Here is a 12,674-nt window from a genome sequence, read left to right as displayed (position 1 = left end):
ACAAAAAGAGTCATTTAGAAACACTTAGCACTTTGCTCAGAAAGGCTGCTTTCTCCAAAATGTTTAACCCTTTTCAGTGGTAATATCTGACTAGTGGCAGAAAAACTGAGATATATGTTTTTTTAAATTTCTCATTACAAAGAAAGTATAAGGTCAGAGAGGCAAATAGATCCTTGTCTAGGGCAGAGGCCAGTGGAGAGAACGTAAAAATCTCAATCTTCAACCAGAACCAGGCATCTGGATGGCACGAACTTGGGGCTCGGCCCCCTGGGTCCTCTCGCAGGCAACTCTCAGAGGAGCTGGACTCAGAGGAGAATCAGGTTTAGGGCTAGGGGGGAAAGTTAGGGCCAGGGAGGCAGGCTAGTGTACTGGTTAAGAGCTCAGTCTCTGGGCTTAAACAGGTCTGGGTTTAAGCTCTGACCTCTGTCCCTTAGAGTCTACAGGACCTTGGGGGAACTACTTAACTTCCCTGGGCCTCACCTGTATAATACAGGGACGGTAACAGCACCTTCCTCCCAGGGCTGTGGTGAGGACTGAATAAGATCATGTGTATAACAGGGGTAGCATGGCAGGTGAGTGTTCACTGCTCTATTCATTGCAAAGAAAGGGAAACCCAGGCAGGAGCTGACTTTCCAGAGGTAACTATGACATCTGGCAATAACAGGTCTCAGAGTGAGAGGAGCCCAGGGCAATGGGAGTTGGAATTAGAAAGATGGGATACAAATCCCACCCAGCTCTAGGGCCCTTACTAGTTTGGGCAACCTGAGCTTCTCTGGTAATGGACTATAGAAATGATCCCTGAAAGTACAGTCTTAACCTGAGCTTCTCTGATACAAAAAAGAAGTTCATACCTCCTACTCTGTAGAAGTTTTGAAAATTACATATTTTGTAGTAAAGTGTGCAGCGTCAGTTCCAAGACCCTGATTCCTGATTAACTTTTAGAAACAGCAAATGGGTTGATATTCGTGAGGATGCAGGGCCAGAAAGTCAGGAAAACTAGGTAGAGGCAGTTCTGCTGATTTGTTTATTCTTCATAAACACTTGTTTCTACAGTACAATTCAGAGAATAAAGAGAGGCACACGGCTATAATTTCCACCACAATCTGCTGTTGAGGAGACATCAAGTGTGAGGACAGATGCCTGGGGGGGCATGTTTGGGTCACAGGGTAACAGGGGCCCTCCGTGATGAACTGTGCAGGGATCCTATCAGTCAAGGTCTGATCCCAGGCCTCACAGTCAAGGCTAGAAAAGTTACAGTGAACCAAGTGCAAAGAGCCAAATGCTCTTTTAGTTCCCTGCAGTCCTAGGGTGTGTCCAATTCTACCATAACCCCAGGGGCAGAGGTGAGTGCGATCTATTGGTCCACTGAGAAGGAACTGTGCCAGCCCAGGCCACCTTTATAGATTCAGTTCACTCGGTGGTAGGGCCTGAAGTGGCCCAAATATTCTGCCCTTTGCCCTGGAGTAAGTCTGAATACAAGTTATAAGATTACTGTTTACATCACCTTCTTTCTTGGCTAGCCCATGAAGGGATCCTGTCCCTTATCTAAGGAAGGAGAGAGGCACAAACAGGGATCATCTGCTGTAACTCAGTGAAGGAAGACAGCTTGTAAAGTCAAGGGAGAAGGAAACAGCACTCTTAATAAATCCTTCCCAGGGGCAATAAGAAGAGACGAATGACAAAGCGGAAGCCTGGAGCCATGATTCCAAGCAGCAATGAATGAGGGGCACAGAAAAGCTCTGGCCTTGGCTTTCACAGGGCTGCTGTACTGTCTAAGCCACCCTTATATTTTTCCTTACTTCTCCAGGGTAGCACAAGCACTGGCCCTAAGTTGAGGCTGGGATCATCTGCCCCAAATGTAGGCAGAATGAGGACTCTATCACGTGGCAGAAAAGGAAGTATAACAGAAGGCCGCGGCAGACTCCGCCTATCCCAAGGAAGTAGAAGGCTACAGAAGACACTGGGTACCCCAAGGTCTTAGGAACAGAGAGTATCAACAAGTAAGAAAAGGCAGCTAATCTGTCCTCCAGCACATAGGGTCAGGGAAAGACAGAAGTGCTAACAACTGCTGCAGGGTCTATGGGCCAGAATCCTCAGCACTTTTCCATGATCAGATTCCTGACTGGCGGGTGACAGAGCACATCACAAGCTTCTGCTCCATGGTCACTGTCATCTCATCTCGGATCTGGTTCATTTGTTTACCTTGAGTGAACAACAGGAACATCGGCTTTACCCAAGACTTGTCAGCTGGTGCCCTGTGCCCCGTCAGGCAGTGAGATTTCTGGCTGACTTGGAGGCACTCTGGGCCCGCTGGACAACCCCAGAGCACTTCTCACGCCGCAGCAGCTTGTTGTTCTCAAAAAGACCTTCATTGCGAGGTATTCCATGAGAGCCATCAGGGAAAGTCAGCAGGCCTTTGAGGAGGACAGAGAAAATATGGGAGTGACAATGGTATTCAACGTCTCAGAGATCAGCTTGATATGCAAAGGCCGAGAAAAACCCACAGCTCTGTTCAGGTGAGTTCAATGGATAGGCATTAGGGCAAGATCACTATCGATTGCTGAACATCTACAGAAGAATTAAAACTAAAAAGGTATATTTCCACCTATATTGCGCTCACCTAAGTCACCCATTCTGCTGGGTTGCAACTTACCAAAACCATCTACTCTGCCATTTTTAAATTCCCCCTCAAAGGTCATGTTGTCATGTCGAATGAAGACTCCAACGCCATTAAACTTGCCCTGGGCAAACTCCCCCTCATACCTGCAGAAACACCAAGAAGTTAGCCTTTAGTGGGAAGTTAACTGTTCAGTTTAACTGAGTCAAGCAGCTGCCAATATGTGTTATTTAATAATGCCCAGAAGCAAAGCTGATTCTGCTTGTCTCATAGCTCCACCCACCCATTCCCAACCAGCAGAGAAGGGTCAGAGAGTATGTATGATAGGAGGCTCTAATCTCAAGGAAAGAAGACAAGAAGTGAATGGAGGTAGGGTGGAAGGTCATTTGCCTCCTTGACAATTTAAATTTTAGATCTATTTTAAAAATAACCAATAAAAGAACTGCCTACTCCTTGCCTGTGTTCTGTAGGGCCTGGGACAAGCTCAGGGTTGACCATTTATTTACCAATGCCCTATTTTTATATTAGAGCCTCCCCCATTTAAAGCTGAGCAAAGAATGACCTAATACCCACCTTGAGCCATCTGAGAAGGTCAGTACCCCAAAGCCATTAAAGAGTCCATTCTCAAAATGACCCAGGTAGGTGCCACCATCTGCAAACATCAGTTGACCAAAACCATGTCTGCGACCTAAGCATAGAGGAGGACAGGTGTCAGGTTGGAATGGGGCAGCTTCAGGGTCCCTTCTCACTCACCTAGCATCCCTTACCTTCTGTCACCCTATCCACAAAGGAGAGAAGAGAAGCAGCTCCTGGAGCCTTCCCATCTTATGTCACAACCATCCAATTTGAAGCAGGTCACTCCAAGTATGAATGATAAGAGAGCACTTGAAAATAACAACAGCTAATCTTTATAGTGCCTTTACTATGTGCCAGCCATTCCTCTAAGCATTTTGTATTTACTGTCTTATTTCATCCTCATGATAACTTTATGAGGTACGCAGAATACTATTTTTTTAGGTTTTTTTGTTTTTTTGAGACAGAGTCTCGCTCTGTTGCCCAGGCTAGAGTGCAGTGGTATCATCATAGCTCACAGCAACCTCAAACACCTGGGCTCAAGCGATCCTCCTGCCTCAGCCTCCCGAGTAGCTGGGCTACAGGTGTGTGCCACCATGTCAGGCTTTCTCTATTTTTAGTAGAGACGGGGTCTCATTCTTGCTCAGGCTGGTCTTGAACTCCTAAGCTCGAGCAATCCTCCCACCACGGCCTCCCAGAGTGCTAGGATTACAGGCATGAGACACCATGCCTAGCCACAGTACTATTTTTATTCCCATTTTACAGATGGGGAAATTGAGGCAAGGAGAAGCTAAATAACTTAAGATCACTGAGCCCTAAGTGGCAGAGCAAGAATCAAATGCAGCAAGCAGCCTAAATCAGAGCCCTCAACATTTACCTATGTTATCTCTCTGAGAAAAAATAAAAGTACCCGTTGGTACCGTGAAGCTACTAACATCCTGACCAGCAACATTGGTTTGAGCTGCGTTACGTCAATAGGGTTGTGCTTACCCACTGAACTGACCAGAAAACAGAACGAGAGGCTGGGGGAGCAATCATGCCCTTCAAACAGAGTGTGAGGGGTTCTTTTGGTGGACAGACTGCCCAGCAGGAAGTCTCTCCTCTCACAGCCCATATTAAAGGGGACAGCAGGTATTTGGGAGGCAGGAGGAGAGGCCTGGGATTGGAGGAAACAAGGTCACATCACACCTGTACAATTTCTCAAAGCTCAAGAATTTATCAGCTGCAGGGATCTAATGCGAAAAGGAGGAGGCACGTGTCTGGTAACAGCGTGAACTGCCCTTCACCTAGGTAAGCCTGAAGACTCCAGTTTCCTCAGAGCAGTTCTTGGCTTGCTAAGACTGGACCCAGGAGACTTTAGAGTCGCTAGACTGTGTTTCCAAACTGAACGGCATTAAATTGTTTCCTGGATAGTCTCAGGCTACAAAGAATTTTACTATTCCCATAAATAGATACTTCCAAACATAATGAGCTGTCACGGGAAATTCAAGGCAATGAATGTCATTTGCTCTTGAGTGTCTGCCCTAATTTCCAGACCTTCTGTAACTTCTTATGATTTACTGGAACCAAGTCATTGCAATGAATCCTGTACTCTCTAATTTACAGGCACTTAATTCATTTTACTCTGCTGGGTACATTAGCATTTATTTAAAACATTCCTAAATAACACCACTAAAAGATGAAAGGATGTTAAAACACTGCAAATTTAGAATTGAAAAGATGTAACTCATTCTTAGAGGTTAGATTAACAAAAGCATTTTCTAATGTCTTTATTTAATCCTAAAATAGAATAAAGGAAAGGCACTATCTGGAATTAAATCCTGGGGTTGGAAATGAAGATCCGTAAAGTTGGCTATATATTCTGATGTATTTGTCCTCCAGCAAATAAAGTGTTCATCCCTGGACACCCTCCAGGGCTCCTTCTCACCCTCCTTCCACTCGCCACGGTATTCTTCCCCACTGGAGTAGGTGAAGGAACCTTTTGTCAGGGTCATGGTGACAGCTTACAGAAGAAAGGGATGAAAACTGCAGGAAATAAGCAAAGGAGAACCAGTGTCATGGGATGGCTGGAGGAAAGACTGCAAAGCAATTTTGTAGACACATTCTAAAGGCTACCAGCCTGGCAAGTATATGCTACCTTGGGTACATTTAACAAAAGTACCCACCTCTCCAACCATCACCACCACCACCACCATCATCTCCACCTCTGCCCAAGCACTCTTATCCTCCCATCTGTCTTAAAAGTTTCTAGTCAGGTCCTATTTTCTATGATCTGGGATGGAAATGGAGGCTGAATCTACAGTTGATGTATAAAATAGTCTCTTCCCTTGAAGTTTACAATCTAGTTGATAAGACTGACAAGTTGAAACACTGAATTACAGCAGAGATAATGTGATTAAGGGCCACCTTGTATGGCAGAAATTAAAGACAAGGGATGGGCAAAATTTAAAACCAACAGTGGAGAAAGCAAAGGGCAAGCCAGACTGAGAACACATGGGGATGAGAGCACAAAGGGCAACATAAACATGGGATGTTCACTGGGAAAATAGGAAGCCTGGTCTTACTACAGCTGAGGGTTTATTTAGGAAGTAACAAGAAATAAATTTCTGTAGGTACCCTCAGCCAAAATCTTTTTTTTTTTTTTTTTTGTAGAGATGGGGGTCTCATCATGCTGCCCAGGCTGATCTCTAACTGCTGGGCTCAAGAGATCCTCTTGCCTTGGCCTCCAAAGTGCTGGGATTACAGTTGTGAGTCACTGTACCTAGCCTCAGCCAAAATCTTAAATCTGAAAAGAACCTGATGCATTTAGTCCAAACTCTCTCTCATTTTACAGATGGAGAAGACGACCAGAAAGGTTATGAAGTTTGTTGGTGGCCAAGCTGGAACTAGCACGAGAGCTTTTCCTGACTGTGACTAGTTCTTTTTTCCTGTACCATACAGCCTCTGCTTTTAAGTCAGTCTAGCTTAAGGAGACTGCTGAAAGCTAGGCAGAAGTTTATAGCAGATAAGGTGGGGAAAAGAAGACACCTCTGGGGTTTGTGAATAAGAATGTAGTATGATGAAAGCAGTGTTTAAGGGAAGTGAATGTGGCAGCCAGAAGCAGGATGGGTTGGAACAGCAAGACTATAGTCAGAAAAGCTTGCAAGGAGGGAGATACGATATTTCAGTAGATTGTAAAAATGGATGCAATTATTCTCCCTCCATATCTGCCCCTGCAATGTGACATGGCAGATGCTCCCAAAGAGGCGGGGTTTATTTAATCCTCCCCCCACTGGATCTTGGTTGGCTATGTGCCTTGCCTCTGCATTATCTATTTAATCTTAGCAAAGGTGATGTAGCAGGCCCAGCACAGTGGCTCCCACCTGTAATCCTAGCACTCCGGGAGGCCGAGGCAGGTGGATCATTTGAGCTCAGGAGTTCGAGACCAGCCTGAGCAAGAGCGAGACCTCGTCTCTACTAAAAATAGAAAGAAATTATCTGGACAGCTAAAAATATATATAGAAAAAAAATTAGCCAGGCATGGTGGTGCATGCCTGTAGTCCCAGCTACTGGGGAGGCTGAGGCAGGAGAATTGCTTGAGCCCAGGAGTTTGAGGTTGCTGTGAGCTAGGCTGACGCCATGGCACTCTAGCCCGGGGCAACACAGTGAGACTCTGTCTCAAACAAAAAAAAAATCATTATGATAGAAGGCCAAAATTATTATTATTTATTAATTTTTTTTTCTGACACAGAGTCTCACTGTGTTGCGTGGGCTAGAGTGCCGTGGCGTCAGCCTAGCTCACAGCAACCTCAAACTCCTGGGCTCAGGCAATCCTACTGCCTCAGCCTCCCCAGTAGCTGGGACTACAGGCATGTGCCACCATGCCCAGCTAATTTTTCTATACATATTTTTAGCTGTCCAGATAATTTCTTTCTATTTTTAGTAGAGATGGGGTCTCGCTCTTGCTCAGGCTGGTCTATCATAATGATTTTTGATACAGATACCACAGGCATGAGCCACCTTGCCCGGCCTATCATAATGATTTTTGATACAGATACCAAAAGCCCAGAAATGGTCTGATGTGAAAACAGCCAGGCCTGATCAGAGCAGGGCTCAGTGACATCCTCCACGGCCTGACTCTGTCTCAAAGCTCTAGTTTCATCCCAGCCATGAGGACAGATGAGTTCTGAGAATTCCTGTGCTCTCAACCAAATATGGAAAAACATTCATTTCTAGCCCCATAATGACGACTGGCTTTGTGAAAGCTCTTCTAGAGATGTCTGCGGGCCACTCCCACAGGATTGTTTCCCTTCTCCAGTCATCACTCAGGAACTCCACATCCAATCTCTCTCACACAGGTCTTTACCTGAGGTAAAGACCATTTTCTCCTTGTGCTAGAGCCCCTCCAAACCTCTAGGGGCTATTTTCTGAGAAGTGATGCTAGTACCTATTGTGCCATCTCTGTCCTATCAATGTCCCACGAGGTCAGCATCGAATTTCAGGCTCACAAGCTTCTTATCGTCAGCCCAGCATCAGAGTGTGCTGGGGAAGAGGTCAACATGACTCCATGGCAAATGCAACATTAATGAGAGGAAGAGAAGCAGTTTTCCATCAGAACTGCCGAGAAAACTCTTTCCAGTCCAGACAGGCATTCCGATAGCCACAGGCCACCTTCAGCTCTTCCCAGAACTAATTAAGCCATAGCACTAAGTCAGCTTAAGGTACAAATTTCATTCCTTCAAAACATGTCAGTCAGAAACTGAAGGGCTGTATCTTCTACTCAATCTTATAATTAAACAACCATTCCAAAACATAAACACAAAGTCATTATTTATACAGGAAGAATACAAGATAAGGCAGCAGCCTTTAGATGTTTGGCAGCAGCTAACCAGTTTGTCTTCACTCAAAATCTGGAGTTACTGCAGTGAGATGTGAGGAATGTATTGACTACACAGAGGATTGGGGGAGCACCCCTGTGTTTATTTTTTCTCAAGGCTATTTGCAACTTCCAAAGAACAGCATCCCACCTTGTTCCAGAGAGACGAGTAGAAGGCCCCTGAAAGAAGGGAATGTTTCTCCAGTTTGAGGATTATTTATGGACAAAGTACTAGCTCTCAAGTTGTAAACCTAATCACTCTTTTGGTATGCTATTAGCTCTTGGGGATTATACCCTAAATATTTTAAAGAAGCCAGTGAAATTTGAAAGGTTATCTTCTTAATACCAAATGTCATGGACTGTATTTCCAAAGATATTGGCAATATCTTCTGTCTTACATGTTCATCTATAATTTGGCCTTGCACTGACCCATTAAAAAGTGAAGTCTAAAAATAAATAAATAAATAAATAAATAAAAAGTGAAGTCTAACTCCCTTCCCCCTTGAATCTGAGCAGGCTTGTGACTGCTTCGACCAGTAGAACACGATAGAAATGATGGTGTATTCTGAGGTTACATCATAAAAGGTGATGCAACTTCCATCTTACTCACTGGTATGCTCACACTTGGAGATCTGAGCCACAACATAAGAAAACCAACTACTCTGAGGCTAACATGCTGTGAAGAAGCCAAGTCACATAAGAAAGGCCATATGTTTGTGCTCTCGTTGGCTGTCCTCCTCTTTGAATTATACTATCCCAGGCGCCAAGCACCAGTGGATGAGCTTTCAGATGATTCTAGATCCCAGCCCTGAGCACGCATTCCCTCTGAGATATCATGGAGAAGAGAGTGGCCATCCCCATGGTGCCAAATAAATATTCCTGACCCACAGAATCCATGAGCATCATATGGTTGTTTCAAGCTGCTCAGTTTGGGGGTAATTTGTTATGCAGCAATGGTAACTGGAACACTACCTCTCAACCTAACCCTGCCACCATTCTCTCCTATGGTTTTCCATAGTATCTACTAAAAATTTCTGTTCCTTTTTGATGTAGAGAAATATAGCAAATTCCCTCAACAGATGCTTGTCAAAATGACATCCATTCCCAAGACCACAATCAGAAGTGCTAATTAAAAGGAACACATATAGAATCCATGGGTCTCAGGGCATGGTTGAATACATTTGGCTAGAAACTGCTACATGTTCCCAAATAATTCATTTTGTCACTATCTGGGACACTGTCAGGATTTTAATTTGACTTCTGTAATAAGCCATGCTAACTAATAGCTGTACAGCCACTGACCCCAAAAGAAATTTCATCAGTAACCACAGTCATTGAGACAAATCTAGTTTAATAAAGCACAGTCAGTGGTGATGAAAAATGAAAAGCCCGACACTTTAATATGGGATGCAAATCAGTATTTGCTTCAGTTATCCAGATAATCTCTTAAAGGAGAATAGATGGCCTAGTGGTTTAGGCTCCAGATACACACATGGAATCTAGTCACAAGCCAACATGATTCACGCTTCTAAACAGACACCCACCCTTTCTGCACTCTTGATAGATAGGTTGCAAAGGATTCGTCCAAACATTTACATAAAAGAAAATTACTATTTTTTCCTTGTAAACCAATACACTATAAGTCTGTACAATAGACTACATTCCTGCTATCTTTATTTTCTTCTGCCCCAGACATTGCCAAATAGAACTCTGAAACAACAATCAGAATGTTTGTTTCTATCATGTTTATCTTTTTCAATTTTAAGAAACCAAACTAATTAAAGAACATTTAAGTATTCATAGTAACCTATGTCCAAATTAAGAGGATTTTAAAAAACTAACATAAAGGGGAATACATTTTCAATTAGAGAATACTGTTTGGAGACAGCCACCTTAACTACCCACATATACCTTCACATTTTTTCCCCAGAGCCACCACTCCCATGGTAGGACAGTCTTGTCAAAGTTCTTTCAATTATAAAGAAGGCTTTCACCATCTTAAAGAGAAGAAAATGAAGGCTTTGATGAACAAAGATTAGGCTTGTTAGGAACCTAGAACAAAAGTCAAATATTCTTTTTAAAGTGTTTTTAAATGAGCTTGAAATAACTTTTTTATTTTAAGTCTAACCTCTCCTTTCCCCATGTGAAAACTAAACAAATGTATTATTACTATACAAAGGTCTCATTTAGGAATACCCTGGGGCGGTTAGAGTTAAAAGAGTAGAAGAAAATATTGACACCAGACAGAAGGTTTTTAAAAAAAAGAAGACAGCGAGGACAACGACTTGAGGGTGATGGAAACTAAGGAGTGATACTATTCTATTTCAAAGGAAAGGAGAATCCCTGGGCTGGGCTCAAATACAGCGGGGTTATTCCTGCTGGTGCCTAAGCAGTTTGGAGATGCTAGACGGCAGGGATGCCACCCATCAACTAATTGTGGCATCCCATTCCCCAGGCCTCGATATGTGGGAGTTCTTTCCACCGGAGTGTGACAGAGGCAGGCCCCAGAGCAAACAAAGCCCTAGACCTCAACAAGGCAACACCTTCTTCCACCCCATTCTTGCGTGCTAGCCCCGCTCCTTCCCGTTACCCGGGGCTGATCTACCGCCCCGACAGGGTCTAATGCCCATACAGGTCTGCCATTCCCTCCTGACGCAGCCTTGCGTCTCCAGCTCGCTATCCCGAGAGCCGTGGGCTCTCCTGGGCCGCGACCCCCGAGCTCGAGACTGGAGGCCCCGGTGTGGGACCCCCACGGCAGCCGCCCTACGGTGAGTGCGTCTGGGATGGAGCCGCGCCCCTCAGCTGGGTCACCTCCTGCTAGGCACCCCAGTCCCTACCTGGCCGACCACACTCTCCCGGCCCCCTCCCACCCACGCCGCCTGCCAACCTGAGCTCGGCCTTTCGGGATGATAGTCACGTCCCGAAGCAGGGCTCCAGTGGCCCGGACCTGTGCTCCGCGGGGCTCCCCGCCGCCGCCTTCCTCTCCGCCACTTCCACCAGAGCCTACCCCACTTGACGCCGCCATCCCGTGCAGCCGCACTGAGCACAATTCCGGCTACCCATTGGCTGTTACCTAGGCAACCGGGAGCAACGCCACTCCCCATTGGCCCAGCCCGCCGCCGCGCCATCTTTGTGCGGGGCGCAGTGTTCCGAGAGCCAGAGCCAAGTAGCCGAGAGAGGGGTGGGGCTGAACCCCCGGTCCTAGCTCTGCAACCCAGATAAAGATAGAGGACCCAGGTCTCACCCGCCCAGAGACTGTCTAGCTGAAATGTTAACCCCAAACAAAAATCAAACCCGCGTCAGAAGCAGCAGTGAACTCGATGGGCTCAAGCGGCTCGGACCCTGCTCCGATCCTCACTCCGTTCTAAGTGGCGCCGCCGCGGAGTTTAAGACAGAACCTAACTCTGGCTGTAGAGAGGCAGCTTTGTAAATTGTAACGCGCTGGACGGGCAACTGCCTTTTAATAATCCTGTGCCAGACATTATGATATCAAGACACTTTTGCAGTCATTATGGGATTTGTTTTGCTCTTGTCGTTACCCAGACCCTTTGTGTTTAAAATACAATGCGAAAATTGGAGCAAATCTTCCCAAATACCATGCACACCAATTCGAGTATCCATATGTTTATTTATCGAACAATATGAGAGCAGCATGATGCTAGGTTCTGTAAGACTGGAAAAGCCATGATTGCTGCTCTCATGGGACTTAAACTGCCTTACTCCATGCAGGTGGAAAAATCCAAGACTATATTATCAAGAGGAAGCAAGCACATGAAGATAGTAAGCAAATTGCTTCTCTGAATTGGGATTTCCTTATTTGTAGAATAGAAAATGATAGTAATAGTGATCCTGGTTGAGATAGCACACATCTGTAATCCCAAATGTAGGAACTTTTCTTGACCATAATTTGAAGCTCACAGGTTAAATGAAATGAATGGTAATGTTGGAGCTCGGAAACCAATATCCCAAAATGTGGTGCTTTGATTTGCTGAACTGAAGAAGTCTCAAGATATCTCATCCTTGCCCGCCTTCTCTCCCAAAGTACAGGCTCTGAAGTTCCTGTACTGGCCTAAAGCCCAGACCCAGCAAGGAGAACAATAGGTTTTTCTTTCCCTCCCTGTTATCTCACTATCTATTGCAGAAGAGAAGACCAAAGATGTAACTACACTTAAACAGACCATTGCACAAGGTAAAGACTCTCTCAGGGTCACTCAGATTCCAAACAACTATTTATAAGTTCCCCAATCCATTCATTCTTCCTAGTAATCATTTGTTGCCCCTCAACAGAATTCCTCTTCTCCTCTCTTCCATAACATGTTTTGCCAGGATGGTATGTAAGCGTCTGAACCCCATTGCGGGGTGGGTAATCACTCTGTGGTTTTCCCTGTGTACATGTTAATAAATTTGTATGCCTTTTCACTGATTAATCTTTTTTTGGGAGCTGATTTTTCAGTGAAACTTCAAAGGACAAAGGAGAAGTTTTCCTGTTAGTTCCTACAATAGCAAGAGATCATCTATGTGACGATGACCCCTGGGACACAAGAGGCAGGCATCACATAATTATTTGATGTGTACATCAGAAAATGAATTGCATGTCTTGTAACTGAAAGGGGCAATTGAACCATCTGT

General features: G+C 44.9%; 1 protein-coding gene and 1 pseudogene across 4 annotated transcripts; both read right to left on the bottom strand.

The window, feature by feature from the left end:
* Window positions 1-747: 747 nt before the first annotated feature.
* LOC123650533 lies at window positions 748-814 on the bottom strand (annotated as a pseudogene).
* A 196-nt stretch (window positions 815-1,010) lies between these two features.
* MORN4 (MORN repeat containing 4) lies at window positions 1,011-11,173 on the bottom strand. Of its 4 annotated transcripts, XM_045568708.1 has the most exons (6): window positions 10,933-11,021; window positions 9,957-10,042; window positions 5,118-5,215; window positions 3,191-3,305; window positions 2,654-2,763; window positions 1,011-2,414 (listed from the first exon to the last, which is right to left on the bottom strand). In XM_045568708.1, the coding sequence occupies exons 3-6, from the start codon at window positions 5,182-5,184 to the stop codon at window positions 2,266-2,268; spliced, it is 441 nt and encodes a 146-aa protein (XP_045424664.1). In that variant the 5' UTR covers window positions 5,185-5,215; window positions 9,957-10,042; window positions 10,933-11,021; the 3' UTR covers window positions 1,011-2,265. The 4 variants fall into 4 exon arrangements, with proteins under 4 accessions (XP_045424664.1, XP_045424663.1, XP_045424665.1 ...); XM_045568707.1 differs by lacking the exon at window positions 9,957-10,042; XM_045568709.1 differs by lacking the exons at window positions 9,957-10,042; window positions 10,933-11,021 and adding an exon at window positions 7,617-8,372.
* Window positions 11,174-12,674: the final 1,501 nt, after the last annotated feature.

Source organism: Lemur catta, chromosome 14, assembly GCF_020740605.2.
Source record: "Lemur catta isolate mLemCat1 chromosome 14, mLemCat1.pri, whole genome shotgun sequence".
In the NCBI taxonomy this organism is placed as follows: Eukaryota; Metazoa; Chordata; class Mammalia; order Primates; family Lemuridae; genus Lemur; species Lemur catta.
Note: the sequence above shows the minus strand (reverse complement) of the source record. Positions and strands in the feature narration are given on the sequence as shown.

Excerpts from the sequence above, each read along its gene's own strand:
- MORN4 (XM_045568705.1), bottom strand. The coding sequence starts at position 11,173 with ATGGCGCGGCGGCGGGCTGGGCCAATGGGGAGTGGCGTTGCTCCCGGT. Across the intron at positions 3,306-10,932 it reads TCCCGAAAGGCCGAGCTCAG|GTCGCAGACATGGTTTTGGT; the intron begins GTTGGCAGGCGG and ends CTCTATGCTTAG. Across the intron at positions 2,415-2,653 it reads TGGCAGAGTAGATGGTTTTG|GCCTGCTGACTTTCCCTGAT; the intron begins GTAAGTTGCAAC and ends TCCTCCTCAAAG.